General features: G+C 59.7%; 1 protein-coding gene across 2 annotated transcripts; it reads left to right on the top strand.

The window, feature by feature from the left end:
- Nucleotides 1-147: 147 nt before the first annotated feature.
- G6PD (glucose-6-phosphate dehydrogenase) lies at nt 148-13,850 on the top strand. 2 transcript variants are annotated; one of them, XM_047847447.1, is made up of 13 exons: nt 148-360; nt 1,268-1,395; nt 8,604-8,641; nt 8,723-8,831; nt 9,510-9,727; nt 10,693-10,851; nt 11,010-11,135; nt 11,450-11,543; nt 11,932-12,118; nt 12,404-12,639; nt 12,730-12,806; nt 12,892-12,984; nt 13,085-13,850. In XM_047847447.1, the coding sequence occupies exons 1-13, from the start codon at nt 249-251 to the stop codon at nt 13,173-13,175; spliced, it is 1,668 nt and encodes a 555-aa protein (XP_047703403.1). In that variant the 5' UTR covers nt 148-248; the 3' UTR covers nt 13,176-13,850. The 2 variants fall into 2 exon arrangements, with proteins under 2 accessions (XP_047703403.1, XP_047703404.1); XM_047847448.1 differs by lacking the exon at nt 148-360 and adding an exon at nt 478-634.
- Nucleotides 13,851-14,804: the final 954 nt, after the last annotated feature.

Below are 14,804 nucleotides of genomic sequence, written 5' to 3'. Positions count from 1 at the left end.
TCGGAGCATCGCGACCCACTCTCACCCTCGTCTCTCGGGCGGAGGTCTCCAGCCTCCAGGCGGTGGGCCGCCCCGCCCCCGCCAGGGGAGGAGCTAATAGGGAGCCTCCTGGCTTCAGAAGGCCCCGCCCTGGAACAGGGTCAAGGAGGTGTGGTCACACTGCCGGCGGAAGTAGACCCCTCCGCGAGGGTGCAGGGCCGCCCGAGACGGGCGAAAAAACTGGATTGTAGGACCGGGCCGAGCTAGCGATGGGTACGCGGGCGGACAGCGCAGAGCTGCGCGCGGACCCGCGAGGCAACGAGGACGCGGCGCAGCGGCGGCAGGGACAGAAGGCGCCACACGGCCGGGAGGCGCGAGCAGGTGCCCAAGGGGCGGGGCGGGCCAAGGGTGGGAGCTTAGCGGGGGCGGGGGCCCCCAGCGTGGGATGCGCGCGCACCTCCCCGCGCCCGATTTCCGCCCCGCCCATGTGGGGGAGGGACACGCTGAGGCCCCGCCCACGCGCGTCGCCTGAGGCCGGTCAGCTCAGATTAGGCGCCCGCCCCCGCTGGTTAAATGAGCCGGCGGGGCACAGCCCCCGGAAACGGCCTGGGATTCAGGGGCTAGGAGCGCGGCGTTCATCGGCTGTGAGACGCAGGTAACGTAGGGGCCAGGCGCCGCGCCAGCGGAGGAGCATGCTGTGCCGCGCGGCCCTTTGATTTGCCATGCTTGGGAGCGGGGCCGAATGGAGAGGGTTTAATTGGTCCCAGTGTCCCCTGCATCTCTCCGTTGAACCCCTGAGGAGATAGAGACCCTGAGAGGGGCGGCGACTTGCCGGCGTCTCCCAGCTTGGCCGGAGGAGCGCTGGAACTGCACCGTCGTCTGCGTGGTCTAATATGCTCCCGCTCATTGTGGAGTTTCCGCTGGAGTCTGGGGTGAATTGGTCCCAGGCAGGCTACGTAGCGCTCCAGCAGTTTTCCATAGTCCCGCAGAATTGAGGCTCTTGCTGGCATCCACCAGTGCTTTGAGTGTGGTAAAGTATGTATATTTTGTAGAGTATGCCATGAAAAAAAGTTGCCTGGATAGTATGGTGGGAGCCCAGAGCCTGCAGTTTCTAACCCCCCAGAGCCTGCAGTTTCTAACCCCCCAGCCGTCCTGTTCCCCAGCCATTGAGTGGTTTCAATAATCAGGCATCGCTGGGTGAGATCCCAAAGGGACCCCTCCAGAAGCGGACCAAACTTCTCAATGCTCTTCTGTTCTGTGCCTTGTCAACGAGCCTTTCTTTAACCAGAGAGCATCATGGCAGAGCAGGTGGCCCTGAGCCGGACCCAGGTGTGCGGGATCCTGCGGGAAGAGCTGTACCAGGGCAATGCCTTCCATCGATCTGACACACATATCTTCATCATCATGGGTGCATCGGTGAGTCTCCCCGCGGGCCCCACATCTTAAACAGGCTTCGAGTGTGACATTGCCTCAGGTCCCTTCCTGCTGGGTCCCTGGGCTTTCCCAACTCATTGTCGTGGGGCCCCAGGGGCTCCGCTCCACTAGGCCCTCCCTCTTGCTCCTGCCCGTATGCCACTATCTTCCCAGTACCACCCAGTATAAGTGCACTGCCAGGTGGTCATGAAATCCGTGTGCAGCCATTGACTATAGACCCATGTCCTGGAGCGGGGGGTCCTTAGAGACTTCTTCCTTCACGGGGAAAACCGAGCTGCCGACAGGGGAAGCTGTTCACTTTGGATCCTTTTCCAACCTCTTTGTGACTTGACAAATGTCACACAGTTAGTCCCAAAGGCAGGATCTGAGGCCCGAGCTCCACCTTGTCCCTCTCTACCACAAGTTTCCCCGGAGGGGGAAACACTCGACCTTCCTTTGAATACCATGTCATTACCCAAACTTCCACGGCCTGCTGAGGAGCTATGACCTGTCCCACCCCAGCCCATTGTATCAGCTGTGGAACTGCCATTTTGGTCCAGAAGGTCAAAGTCAGAGGTATAGCACATGAACTGGACATGGTGGAGGGTGGAGACAGGAGGGGGTTGGGGGTGCCTAGTGGGGCCGTGACCCCCCAGCTAAAGCATCCCGCCGGTGTGCCCTGTGGAAACCAGATCTGCCGGGTGGCAAGGTGAGCTGCCAGGGTTTCATCTCCAAGTAAAAGTGATCTCTCTTCACTTTCCTCCTGGGCAGAACGACAACCTGCTAACCATCCCGTGACAATTTCTGCCAGTAACTTGTACAATCTCAAGCAGGAATTCTAACAAAGTAGCTGACTCTTGACAGGGTACACGTTGTCTCTCTGTGCCTTCCATGTCAAGGTCCCCTTAGCTCTGGAAGAGAACTTTGTTCTTTGTTCATGTATCATATGCAGAGCCTCTCCTTGCCAGCTTTTGTGATTCTGATCAGAACTCAGAAAGGGAGGGCAGGACACAGTGCTGCTGGGGGGAGCACTCTGTCAGAAGGTGGGGGGAGGGCAGGCCACCCCAAGCACTGTCCTCTGAGTCCATAACCCCAAGAGTAGGGGGAACCCGGGGACATGGGGCAGCGGGGAGCAGCCTTGGTCTCTACCCTGGCCCTCCTTCGAGGGAGCACGTTCTGCTTCGAGGAGCCATACCTGTATTGGCCACAGACCTTCCCACCTAGGACTCTGACCATTAGGCTGTTTGTTCAAGAAACAAGTTGGAGCAGAAAGCTACTCAGGATCGTTCCTCTTCCTTCCCCCGTCCATATAGCAGCCTGTCATAGGGCGCTCCACCAGCGGACCCCAGGCCACAATAAATGGCTTAGAACTCCAGGCCCTCAACTCTTAGATGCTTTATTGAGAGCATCCAAGCTTGCTGTGTGACTGGCAAGTGTCTTTCCTCTCTGAACCTCAGTGTTTCCACATAGCAAATGAGGCCTTTTGAAACAGATGTCAAGAGACTTGGAGCTGAGCTAATTCCCTGATTGCTCACTGCCTTCGCCTATGGCCAGCTTGGGGTTGAGCAACTTTTTTTGCAATTGATAGGGTTCCCCTTTGCTCTCCTCTGCCCTGAGAGCAACATTCAGAGGCTTCCAGAGCAGAAATGGGAAGTGCCACTACAGCAGGGTGGGGTGGGGGAGGACCCCTTGTCCTGAGTTGTTTCTCCTGTCCTCCTGCTCAAGGGGGCTGGGGCTAGGCGGGTGGGCGTCCCGTGAGCAAGCAGCATCTAGAACAGCTCCCGCTGTCTGATGCCTGCCCCCCCCCCCTTTGTAGGAGATAGAGCGGCACTGGAGACGCACTGTGCCACAGCCTGATTCTGGGAACCAGCAAGTTCCCTACTCGTTCATCCATTAAATCGTAGTCAGTGGCTTCTCTGCGGTGTAGTGAACACGGGCTCTGCTTTCTTTGTGTGATCTGTGTGCTGGGCTGAAGGGACCCAAGGAGAGTTGGTAGCCGAATAAGAACTCGTAGTGGCGCACGTGACAGAAAAAGGAAACAGGCCCTTGTGTCCCCAGCCACCTCCGGCACACAGTTCCCATGAGGAGGGCCTTCCGAGTGAGGTTTGCAGAGCCAGGGTTGGGGAGCACGCGTGCAAAGAGAGGAGCAGGTGCAGAGCCGCCAGTGGCCAGCAGATGCCCCAGGGCAGGCTGGGCCCACAAGGCCACCCTCTGCCCCTTCCTCCTTCCTCCCCTGTTTACCCACCCCTCGCTCTCACGCCTAGCTTCCTTGCTGGGAGCGTCCTGATGCTGGCTTACGGAGCTACCCAATAGGCTTTGAGCTGCTCTCTGTTCCTCTAGTGTGGCCGTCACCCCCTTGCTCAGGACTCCTGCGCCCAGCCGGGGAAGGAGTGGAGGTACTTACTGTACCCGTCGGGAATGAAAGAAACAAGTTTCTCTTTACAGACCAGTGTCAGAGGGGAACCTTGGGCCTGGCAGGTCACCTCCTCTCCCAGCTGATAAGACCACGGATAGGCCAGCAGACTCTCCCCCATAGAGGATGGAGAAAGGAATGGAGGAGCGGGAGAGAGAATAGGACAGGGAGTGTGCCTGGGCAGAACTGGCTCGCTGCAGGGTTCTCGGCAAGCCCCTCGCCTCCCTGGACCTCAAATCTCCCCACCTGGACCGCAAGGGCCATGGACTTGATGGGTGTTCGAGCCTCATGCCCGTATGACCTGGAAGCACTAGCGCGTCTCTCCTTTGGGGGCATTTCTGGGCTGCCTTTCCCCCTTGGGTCGATAAGATTCTTGCTGTGTCATGATGACCTTGGCACTTCCCCAGAGGCCTGATGATTCACGAGCCCCAGGGTGTTAAGAGGGAGGCCCTTTTGTTGGTTTTGCAGCTGAGCCTACCTCGGCAGCCCCCAGGTTCTCCCCGGCTGTCAGGAGCCGACTGGGCCCCAGCCAGGGCCCAGCCTCCACCCCAGGAGTCCAGGCAGATCCTTGACCCAGGTGACCCTCGGGGGACCTGGGTGGCCCACCCCTGCCAGGCCTCCAGCTGGCAGCCAGCCTGTGAAGCTCTCTGCTGTACCCTCCGCCGTAAAATCCTCACACAGAGATGTCGGCAGTGGCTCGGGTTTATAACGCTAGAAGCTGAGGTCAAACCTAGGGGGCAACACGCAGGTGGTGGCCCCCACTGCACTCCAGCGGGGACAGATGTTGGTACCTGGAGATCTTAACGAGGGCCGCTTCTCCTGCTAGGTCACCACAGGTGTCAGGGCAGCTCTTTCCCCACTGTGGTTCTCAGGCAAAATGGGGGGGTTGGGAAAGAGGAGACTTCCAACCGCATTTCACCTGGAGTCCCTGTGCTCCATCCCCCCCCCCACCCCCCCTCCCTCCCGGCTCATGGCATGCTTTGATTTGGTCGATGCCTTCCCACGTTCCTTCTTGCAAAGGAGGCTGGTCTAGGCTGGGGGGGAGGGCGGGCCACTTCCCTGGAGCAGCCGCCAGGACCCCCTACCACTGTCCTGGGTCCCACCTCACCTCTCCCGTGGTTGACGTGGAGCCCAGCAGGCCTCTGGTCACAGGGACTGAGCTGAACAAGGCAAGCAGGTTCTGTTGCTGGTTAATCCCAAGGGGAGCAGCAAGAACAAACAGCTTAGGGTGTTGGGCATCGTGACTCAGCAGACAGGAGGCTAGTCCCCTGCCACCAATCCATTGCCCGCAACCTGTCCCGATTCCTGTCAGCCTACTGGAATTTGATCGTCAGCAAACATCACCTGCCACAAGGAAGGTCGGGAGGTGTTTGCAGGCCGTGGTTCTGATTGTTTCTCCCGCGGGCTGGTCCCCAGCAAACCGGTCCTCTCTGGAGCACGCAGGGCTGAAGTGACCTGAGCAGTGTCTCCCCCCAGCCCCACTGATGGGTCGGTCACTGTGAGGAGTGCCGTAACGAGGGCTGGTGGGCACTGAGGGACATGGACAGGGAGCTTACTTCCCAGGCTGCGGGTTGGAGTGGGACCTTGAAAGACCAGCGACAGAAGCCATCTGAAGGTGGCAGTTACAACAGGGACCCACACCAGATTCCTTGGGGGATCGATTGTGAACAGGAGACGTGGGCACGGGCACCAACACAGGGAACCCTGGTTTGGGAACCACTGACTTTGGGAGTTTGGGGTCCCATTGGAGCCTGGAAATGACACAGGGAGATGACAGAAACTTGCCTGCGTGGGGACATCGGGTCACCCAAGGAGCAAAGAACAGGAGGAAACTGGAGCAAACAAGGCACCCTCGAGCCTGCACCCGCCCCCACCCAGAGTCGGGATCTCCCACCCAGGAGCCCGCTGGGTGCCTTCCTAACTGCTTGTCTCTTGCAGGGGGGAGCATTTAACCAGGCCAGAATTGCTTTGGTTCTGGTCACGTGGCTTCCATTTTGCAGCTGTTCATAGAAATGAGTTTATCCAGTAGTTACATTGCTTCTAAAAGGTAATTTCACATTGAATATTTAGGTCCTCGTCCCTGGAGTTAGTTTCTCGGCCTGCGGCAAGTCCAGTACACCCCAGCCTGGCTTCCTCTCTCCCCGATGATTGGCAATGCTTGGCGGAGCGCGGGTTCCCGCCCGGGGCCCATCCCACGCTCTAATTGTAGGGCACACAGATGAAAGGGCTCTCTGCTGCTCTGTTCTTCCGGAGCCCATGACCGTTCTTGCCCCTTCCTCTTCCACCTGGAGCAGAGAATTCCTTTGTTAGCTTACAAAATTCAACCTTGGTGGAGCGGGGAGAGAAGGAACTCGGTGATTCTTTCTGGGGTGGGGGGGGTCCTCTTGAATATCTGGGATGCGCCACGCTGTGGCTCGAAGCTGCCTTGTGTTCAACACCCTTTCGTTTTGGAAAATCTCGCACATCCACAAAGTAGACAGAATGACGCAGCGAATGGCCGCTGTCCATTGGCCGGCTCCCGTGACTTTCTGCCCTTGTTTCGCCCATTCCCCAGCCTCTGCTCGACTGTTGCATTGAGGTTTGGTTCGGTTCGGTTCGGTTTTCAGGGTTTGTTTCTTAGACGAAATCTAAATGTTGACTGAGCATCTGGGTTGTCCCGAGCGCGGGGCCACCGCGAGTTAACGCTGCCGTGAACGTCCGCGTACAGTTTGCGCCGCCTCCTCTCCGGCGCTCGGCGCTGCCGGTCGTTCGGATTGCAGCCGTTCCAACAGACGTGAAGCAGCATCTGGTGGTTTAACGCGCGTTTTTCTGCCCCCTGATGACCTCGCACACTTGCTCACGTGTCTATTAGCCATTCGTTTCTCTTCCTGGCCAAGTATCCAGTCGATCTCTAATTGTGTTGGTTTCTTATCTTCCCGTAGGAGTAAGTTATATATTCTGGGTCGTAGGCAGAGCTTGCCTCCGGACGGGCTTCCCTCTTGCCGGCGTTTCGGTAGGGCCCCCTGGTAAAGCGCCCTAGTGCACGGGTCAGGGTTTGGTACTGTCGGGGCCGAAAGGTTTGTGGCCGCGATCCGATTTCCTGTGTGACCATCACCCACTCAGGTCCCTGTCCATTTGGATGGATTGGATTTTTCTAGAAATTTGTCCATTTCGTCAAAGTTGTCAGACATGGCGTGAGGTTGTTCATAAAATGCCCTTTTGTGTTTTCCTGACTGTGCTTTTGTCCTGTTGCTCTCCTAATTCTTGGTGCGTTTTAGAAAAACAGTCTCGCCAGAGGGTTGTCTGTCTTCATTAGTCTTTTTAAAAACCAACTTTTGGCTCTGTTGATATATTTTTTCAGTTTGTTTCCCATTTTATGAATTTTTAGTTTTCATTGTTTTCTGCCCTGTAATTTGTTTGGCTTTAAAATCCTCTCGGGCCGCACGGGTGGCTCAGTTGGTTGAGCATCCAACTTTCAGCTCAGGTCATGATCTCACGGTTCGTGAGTTCGAGCCCCACGTTGGGTTTGCTGCTGTCAGTCCAGAGCCCACTTCCGACCCTCTGTCCCCATCTCTCTGTACCCCTCCCCCATTCACACTCTGTCTCAAAAATAAACAAATATTTAAAAATAAAATAAAAGTTCTACTGTCTTGTGTCTGATTTCTTAAGTCTGGCACTTAGCTCTTTAGTCCCAAGCTAATGTCAGCATTTCAGGCCATGCCTCCTAGGTTTTCATATATGCTACTTCTGTTGCCGTTGGGTTCTAGAGTTTTCAGGTTTCCTCATTTAGCCTGTGGGCTGTTTAGAAGTGGGCTATTTGAAGGGTGCCCGAGGGGCTCAGTCTTTTGAGTGTCTGACTTCGGCTCAGGTCATGATCTCCATGGTTGGTAGGATCGAGCCCCGTGTCAGGCTCCATGCTGACTGTGCGGAGCCTGCTTGGGATTCTCTCCTTCTCTCTGTTCCTCCTCGACTCGTGCTTTCTCTGTCTCTCAAAATAAATAAATAAACTTTAAAAAAAAATGGGCTTTCTGAAACTTTTTTTATTTTCGTTTTAGAGAGAACAGGCGTGCACACGTGAGTGAGCAAGGGAGGGGCAGAGGGGGAGAAAGAGAATCTTAAGCAGACTGGGTGCCTGGGTGGCTCAGTCAGTTGAGCATCCGACTTCAGCTCAGGTCATGATCTCGCAGTCTGTGAGTTCGAGCCCCGCGTCAGGCTCTGTGCTGACAGCTCGGAGCCTGGAGCCTGCTTCCCATTCTGTGTCTCCCTCTCTCTCTGCCCCTCCCCTGCTCATACTCTATCTCTCTGTTTCTGTCAAAAATAAATAAACATTAAAAAATTAAAAAAAAAAAAAACAAAAGCAGGCAGCATGCCCAGCATGGAGCTTGACACAGGGCTCGATCACAAGACCGTGAGATCACGACCTGAGCCGAAATCAAGAGTTGGACACTCAGCCGGCTGAGCCTCCCAGGCACCCCGGAAGTGGGCTCTTTGGCCTGGGTTTTACTGCACTTGCACCTGAGACTGGAGACCATGGTTTGTGTGGTCACAGGGCAAGCAGGTCGGTGGACGCTCCTCCTGGGATGAGGTCCATTCGCACCAGGGCAGGGTGGCTACTGTGATACAGGGGTGCTGTCGGCCCAGGGGCAGGGTAAAGGGCTAGCGCAGGCTCTAGTTCCAGCTCCTCTCGCTACTTACAGGGGCGAGACAGGTATACGTGTAGCTGAGCGGTGACCCTGGGCGAGTGCCCCGGTCTCCAAGGCGAGACCGTCTAGGCACTGCCCCCAGCTTCTCCTAACCGTGCCTGTTCCCTCTGCCGCAGGGCGACCTGGCCAAGAAGAAGATCTACCCCACCGTCTGGTAAGCATGTCCCGTACCGTCCCACTGCCCCCAGCCCTCCCGACCCTCCCCGCCCTGGCCACAGCCGTGCTGTGCCCTCAGGTGGTTGTTCCGCGACGGTCTTCTGCCCGAAGACACCTTCATCGTGGGCTACGCCCGCTCCCGTCTCACAGTGGCCGACATCCGCAAGCAGAGCGAGCCCTTCTTCAAAGTGAGTGGCATCTGGGGTCTCCGTGAGGGACATGCCCCCTTCCCATCCCATCACAAGATGCCCTTTCTTCCACGTACTCCTGCTCTCTGGGACAGGACCCTTTGTCCCCTGCCGTGGCCAAGGCCAAGGCCTTGTTAGGAAGATGGCTTGGAGGCGCTCATGCCCTCGCAGTTGTCATCCTTGCCTCCCCCCAGGCACGCACACTGCCCTGGCACACTGGTGCACAAAACCCTGCCGGCCCGAGAGCCCCATCTCCCAGTCCCCCTCTGACCCAGACATAGCAGGTCCCCCCTGCTGCGCCCCCCTCCCCCCGGGGCCAGGAGCCGAGAAAGTCTCTTCACCGCAGAAATCTTACAGGTCTGCCTTTCCCAGCACACCGCAGTTTGGTGTGGTGACTTGGGAGAGAGATCTCTCTCCGGTGTGTTTCTCCCAGGTCACAGTTTCCTGGACTCTAACTTGTGTCTTAGGGCACAAGGCCCCCAGGGGTGACCGCTGGGCCCCAAATCTTGCAGTGTTCATGCTGCCTCAGCCTCCCCCCGTGGGCATGCAAAGCTGACAGGATGGGGGTGTACCCAGCGTGGAGCTAGGATGACTGACCGCTGAGGGAGCCCGCCCCGGCCGTGGGAGGACAGAGGGAGGGCTGGCAAGGGGCAACGTCCCTGGCTCTGTCTTTCTCAGGCCACACCGGAGGAGAAGGCCAAGCTGGAGGAGTTCTTCGCCCGCAACTCGTATGTGGCTGGCCAGTACGACGACGTGGCGTCCTACAGGCGCCTCAACAGCCACGTGAATGGCCTTCACCAGGGGCCGCAGACCAACCGCCTCTTTTACCTGGCCTTGCCGCCCACGGTCTATGAGGTGGTCACCAAGCACATCCATGAGACCTGCATGAGCCAGACGTAAGGCTTGTCTTTTGCCCTCCCTGCCTGCCAGGTGTGCCCTGTGCTGGTCTGGCCTGCCCTGGCGGTTGTCCAGAGCCCCTGGGCCAAACTAGTCTCCGGAGTCGGAAAAAGATGGTGACCCTTGTTTGTTCTGCGCGTGAATTAGCTCCCCCCAGAAGACAAAAGGGTATAAATACGGGTGCTTTGTAATAGCATTTACTGAAAATGCTACCCCACTTGTTTACCCTGGAGATCCTCGTGCCCCTCGTGGTCCATCTTGCTAGAAATCCGTTTCCTTGGCAGCTATCCCTGCCAGGACCACAAGGTGGCAGTGTTGCTCCACAAAACTCCTGCTGCTGGTTCCTTGTTCTCTGGGTTTTTTTAGTGTTTTCTAAGGTCACCTTCGTGGCCACAAGGTGGCAGCATAGCTCCACGAGCATGTTGCTTCCTACAGAACACCAGTCCTGGCAGTGCGTCCTTCCCAAAGCCAGTCGTCTGTTTCACTTTGCCTTGGTTTTGAATGCAAAATGCCACGTTAACTGTCCGTGGGAAATAGCAAAGAAAGGGACCTTTATTCATTTTAAAATCCATGGAGACAGCTGTGCCCCTGACATCCGCTCCCCGCCCCATCCCCCAACTAGCTCCCAGGCCACTCCTGAAGATCCAGTGTGGGGCTGGAGGGGAGCGGGATCCGCTGGACGGAGCACTCTTGCTAGTCAGCAGCGGGTCGGGCCGGAAGGCTTCCGAGGAAATTTTGAGTGTGGCATTGAGGGCCGCAGACGACGACTGTCCTTGGGTCTGGGGGCTGTGTGCCAAGGTGGGGCAGGAGGCCTTGCCTAGCAGAGTTTCATTGGTCATCTGAGAATGCACAGGGGAGGGAAGGCTCTGCCTCTCCTTGAGGAAGGGACCCTGGGGGGTGACAGGATTCTGGCCCCTGCTCCCCCAGGACGGGTATGGGGTGATGTGGCTCTGGGTTCCCACAGAGGCTGGAACCGTATCATTGTGGAGAAGCCTTTCGGGAGGGACCTGCAGAGCTCTGACCGGCTATCCAACCACATCTCGTCCTTATTCCGTGAGGACCAGATCTACCGCATCGACCACTACCTGGGCAAGGAGATGGTGCAGAACCTGATGGTGCTGAGGTCCGGCCAGGGCTGGGCAGAAGCCATGCAGCTGGGGAGGGGGGGGGGGGGAGGGGGGGGTGGCCGGGGCGGGGCCGGGCATAGGGAGCGGCGGGGCCGTCCCAGCCTGATGTTGCCCTGGCAATGCGGTGCCACCCTCCACCGTGCGCCTCCTGCAGATTCGCCAACAGGATCTTTGGTCCCATCTGGAACCGGGACAACATCGCCTGTGTCATCCTCACTTTCAAGGAGCCCTTTGGCACCGAGGGCCGTGGAGGCTACTTCGATGAATTTGGGATCATCCGGTGAGAGCCTGTCACCCTCCCTGTCCTGGGGGCTTCTCCTCCCCCCTCCAGGTTCACATTCGTGGGTGGGTGTGTGAGTGGTCAGTGGTGACCGTGAAGCGATGGTTCACTGTCTCTTTCCTTGACTTGAGGTGACGTCCAGGGGTAGCCATGGGCTCGGAGCAAATGTCATAGCTTGTTGCTAGCAAGCCATGTCTGAGGTGCCATGTGCCCGGGCGTGGCCGACGGGGAGGGGCTGGGGTGAGCCCACGCCTCCCCCTTCCTCCCAGCCTGGAAGCCCCTGACGTGCGTTGCGCGCACTCTTCCCTCTGCAGGGACGTGATGCAGAACCACCTCCTGCAGATGCTGTGTCTAGTGGCCATGGAGAAGCCCGCCTCCACTGACTCGGACGATGTCCGCGACGAGAAGGTGGGTGCAGGCGCACCCTCCTGGTCCCTGCTGCTGGCCCAAGAGCAAGAAGCCCAGGATGTCACGTCCCAGGACCGATAGGACCCGTGGGCAATTCGGCGCTTAGCCTCTCCCTCAGAAAAGAGGAGAGCGGGTCCAGGTGGCCCCAGAGAGGCCTTGGGTGGGAGGCCACGGTCACGCCCCTCGGCAGGGTGTGCGCAGCTGGCCGGGCACCAGCCCCTGTCCGGGCACCAGCCCCTGTCCGCACAGACCAGGCAGCCCTGCGGGAAGCCCACCCACGGTCACGTGGCCGCCTCAGGCCGCTGCCGTCTGTCCCCTGCGTGGCTGCTCCGCCCCGGTACCCAAGGAGCTCCCCACACACCCCCCCCCCCCCCCGGCTCTCTTCCAGGTCAAGGTGTTAAAGTGCATCTCTGAGGTGCAGTCAGAGAACGTGGTCCTGGGCCAGTACGTGGGCAACCCCAGCGGAGAAGGCGAGGCCACCAAAGGGTACCTGGATGACCCCACGGTGCCCCGCGGCTCCGTTACTGCCACCTTTGCGGCCGTTGTCCTCTACGTGGAGAACGAGAGGTGGGAAGGTAGGTGGCATCTCCGGGCCTGGCGGGCGGGCCGGCGTCTACCCAGGGAGCCCTCGTTCCCGGGGTGTGACCCGCTTGGGCGCGGCAGCCAATACACGTGGGACTCCGGGCCCGAGGGGCGCTGGGCGGGAGAGGCCGCCTCGCCGCACACGTGCGCACTCGCCTTCACCCCCACATCACGCTCGTTCACACAGCCCCCACCTCACCCCCTCTCTCGCCCCCTCACGCGCGCTCAGCCTGGGCCGCTGGGGCAGGGGGACCTGAAGTCAGCTCCGCCCCAACCAGGGGTGCCCTTCGTCCTGCGCTGCGGCAAAGCCTTGAACGAGCGCAAGGCCGAGGTGCGTCTGCAGTTCCGCGACGTGTCCGGAGACATCTTCCAGCAGCAGTGCAAGCGCAACGAGCTCGTGATCCGCGTGCAGCCCAACGAGGCCGTGTACACCAAGATGATGACCAAGAAGCCTGGCATGTTCTTCAACCCTGAGGAGTCCGAGCTGGACCTGACCTACGGCAACAGATACAAGGTAGCCACGCGCCCTGGGGCGGGGGGGCAGGGGGGGCGGCTGGGGGGGTGCGCGTGCATGGGCGGCCTGAGTACGACCCCCTCCCTGTAGAACGTGAAGCTCCCCGACGCCTATGAGCGCCTTATCCTGGACGTCTTCTGTGGGAACCAGATGCACTTCGTGCGCAGGTGAGGGGCGGCCCCGGGGCCCACAGGGCAACCCGCTCCCCCACTACCCCGGGAACGACGCCAGAGCCCCCCTGTGTCCCCTCAGTGACGAGCTCCGGGAGGCCTGGCGGATCTTCACGCCGCTGCTGCACGAGATCGAGCGCGAAAAGCCCCAGCCCATCCCCTATGTTTATGGCAGGTGAGGCGCTGGGGCATGGAGGGGGGAGGATGGGCTGGGGGCAAGGGACACGGGGGCCAAGGGCTCCCTCACATCTCCCCTCTGCCTGTCGCTCTCTCAGCCGAGGCCCCGCGGAGGCAGACGAGCTGATGAAGAGAGTGGGCTTCCAGTACGAGGGCACCTACAAGTGGGTGAACCCCCACAAGCTCTGAGCCCCAGGTCCCTGCCCCACCCACCGTGGCCCTGTCTGTCCTGTTCCACCCACTCGCCCGCCACCCCGAGCCCACGTCGGGAGGGCTTCAGGACCATAAGTCTCACATTCCTGGCCCCTGGCCACCCTGCCCGCTCTGTGCCGCCTGCCACCCTGGGCCTAGCTACATTCCGCAAGCACCACGCACTCAAGACTCGCGCCATGACCATCCCTAGCTGCCACCAGCCTTTCCTGAGCCACCTCTGTCTGCAGGAGTGAGCCCCAACAGGAGGAAGTGGCGTGGCTTCTCTGCCGGTCTGGGGCTGCTCCTACCAGGACAGGAGGGAGAGATGGCAGGGAGGGGCGGCGGGCAGGCCACTCCACACTCCGCCGGCTCTGAGCGAGCTCCTCAGAACAGGGGCGGGGCGGGGCAGGGGGCGAGCGCTTTCTCACAGGTCTCCGTCTCGGTGCCGCTTGACATTCCTGGTCACCTGCTGGGAGGGACCTCCGTGCCGCCCCGCCGTCCCCTGTGTCATGGGCCCCCTGAATGTCCCTCCGCCCCACCGGCTCCCCCCGCCCCTCCAACTCCGCACTCCACGGCCCACGCACCTACAGGGGGCCCCCTCGCCACTGGAAAAACAGAAACAGCAAGGGGCACTCACCGTCTCAGCCCCCTGCCATTAAATCCACAGACAGACCCGTCTGCTCCCTGGTTGTTTCCTTCCTGCCACTCGCAACCATGGAGGAGGCCACCTGCGCCTGATGCTGGCCCGTTTGGTGGAGGGCCCGGGGCCGCCCCATTTTTGTCACCCACTTCCCTCCGCAGTGTGGGCTCAGGACCTAGGCCGTCAGCCCTGACCCCGGGTGTAGCTGTGGCCAAGCCCTGCGTCCCAGCTGCCTCCTGAGCCCCCTGTCCCATCTGTGCTCTTCACTCTGCACCGAACGCTTCCATGCACTCGCTGCCCACGTGGGCATCCGCCCTGACGACGTCCCCGCCCCGGCCGGCTCGCTTAGCAGAGTGGCTGGGGGCCGTGTACACACGCCGCCGGTGCATGCTGGCGAGCGGGATCTGGGCACGAGAGGCAGAGGGGGTGCTGGGGGAGGGCGCCTGTAGCAAGGCACCACGCCCGATGGGGTGGGGGGAGCATAAGACAATAGACTTTTATCCTGTCACAGTCCTGACGCCAGAAGTCTGAAACCCACGTGTTGGCAGGGCTGCACTCCCTCCGAAGACTCTAGGGGACGACCTTGCCTCTTCCGCGTGCAGGTGGTGGCCAACATCCTTGGCCTTCCGTGGCTTGTACACACATTACCCCTGTGTCTGTCTGTGTCTCCACACGCCGCCTGGTGTCTGTGCATGTACGGCTCCTGCTTTCCCTCCCGAGGACACCAGTCTTGTTGCATGCATTCAGGGTGCGCTCGGCTCCAGCACGGCGTCAGCCTGGCTTCCCTTGGTTATCTCTGTAAACGCTCTGTTTCCAAACAAGGCCATGTGCCAAGGATCCAGGTGGACACAGATCAGGGGGACCGCTGTTCATCCCAGTACACTCCCAACAAAGGCAGCAGCCCCCAGTCTTTTCTGCCACCTCCCCCAGCTCCGCTCGGCTGAGCCACAGGGACACGGCAGGAAGCGACACTGCAGTCCCTGCAC

Source organism: Prionailurus viverrinus, unplaced genomic scaffold (genome assembly GCF_022837055.1).
Source record: "Prionailurus viverrinus isolate Anna unplaced genomic scaffold, UM_Priviv_1.0 scaffold_49, whole genome shotgun sequence".
NCBI classification, from domain to species: Eukaryota; Metazoa; Chordata; class Mammalia; order Carnivora; family Felidae; genus Prionailurus; species Prionailurus viverrinus.
This window is presented reverse-complemented; position numbering and strand designations above follow the sequence as displayed.

Coding starts and splice junctions, on each gene's coding strand:
- G6PD (XM_047847447.1), top strand. CDS start 249: ATGGGTACGCGGGCGGACAGCGCAGAGCTGCGCGCGGACCCGCGAGGC. Junction 12,640..12,729: donor CCTACGGCAACAGATACAAG/GTAGCCACGCGC, acceptor CCCTCCCTGTAG/AACGTGAAGCTCCCCGACGC. Junction 12,985..13,084: donor ATCCCCTATGTTTATGGCAG/GTGAGGCGCTGG, acceptor TCGCTCTCTCAG/CCGAGGCCCCGCGGAGGCAG.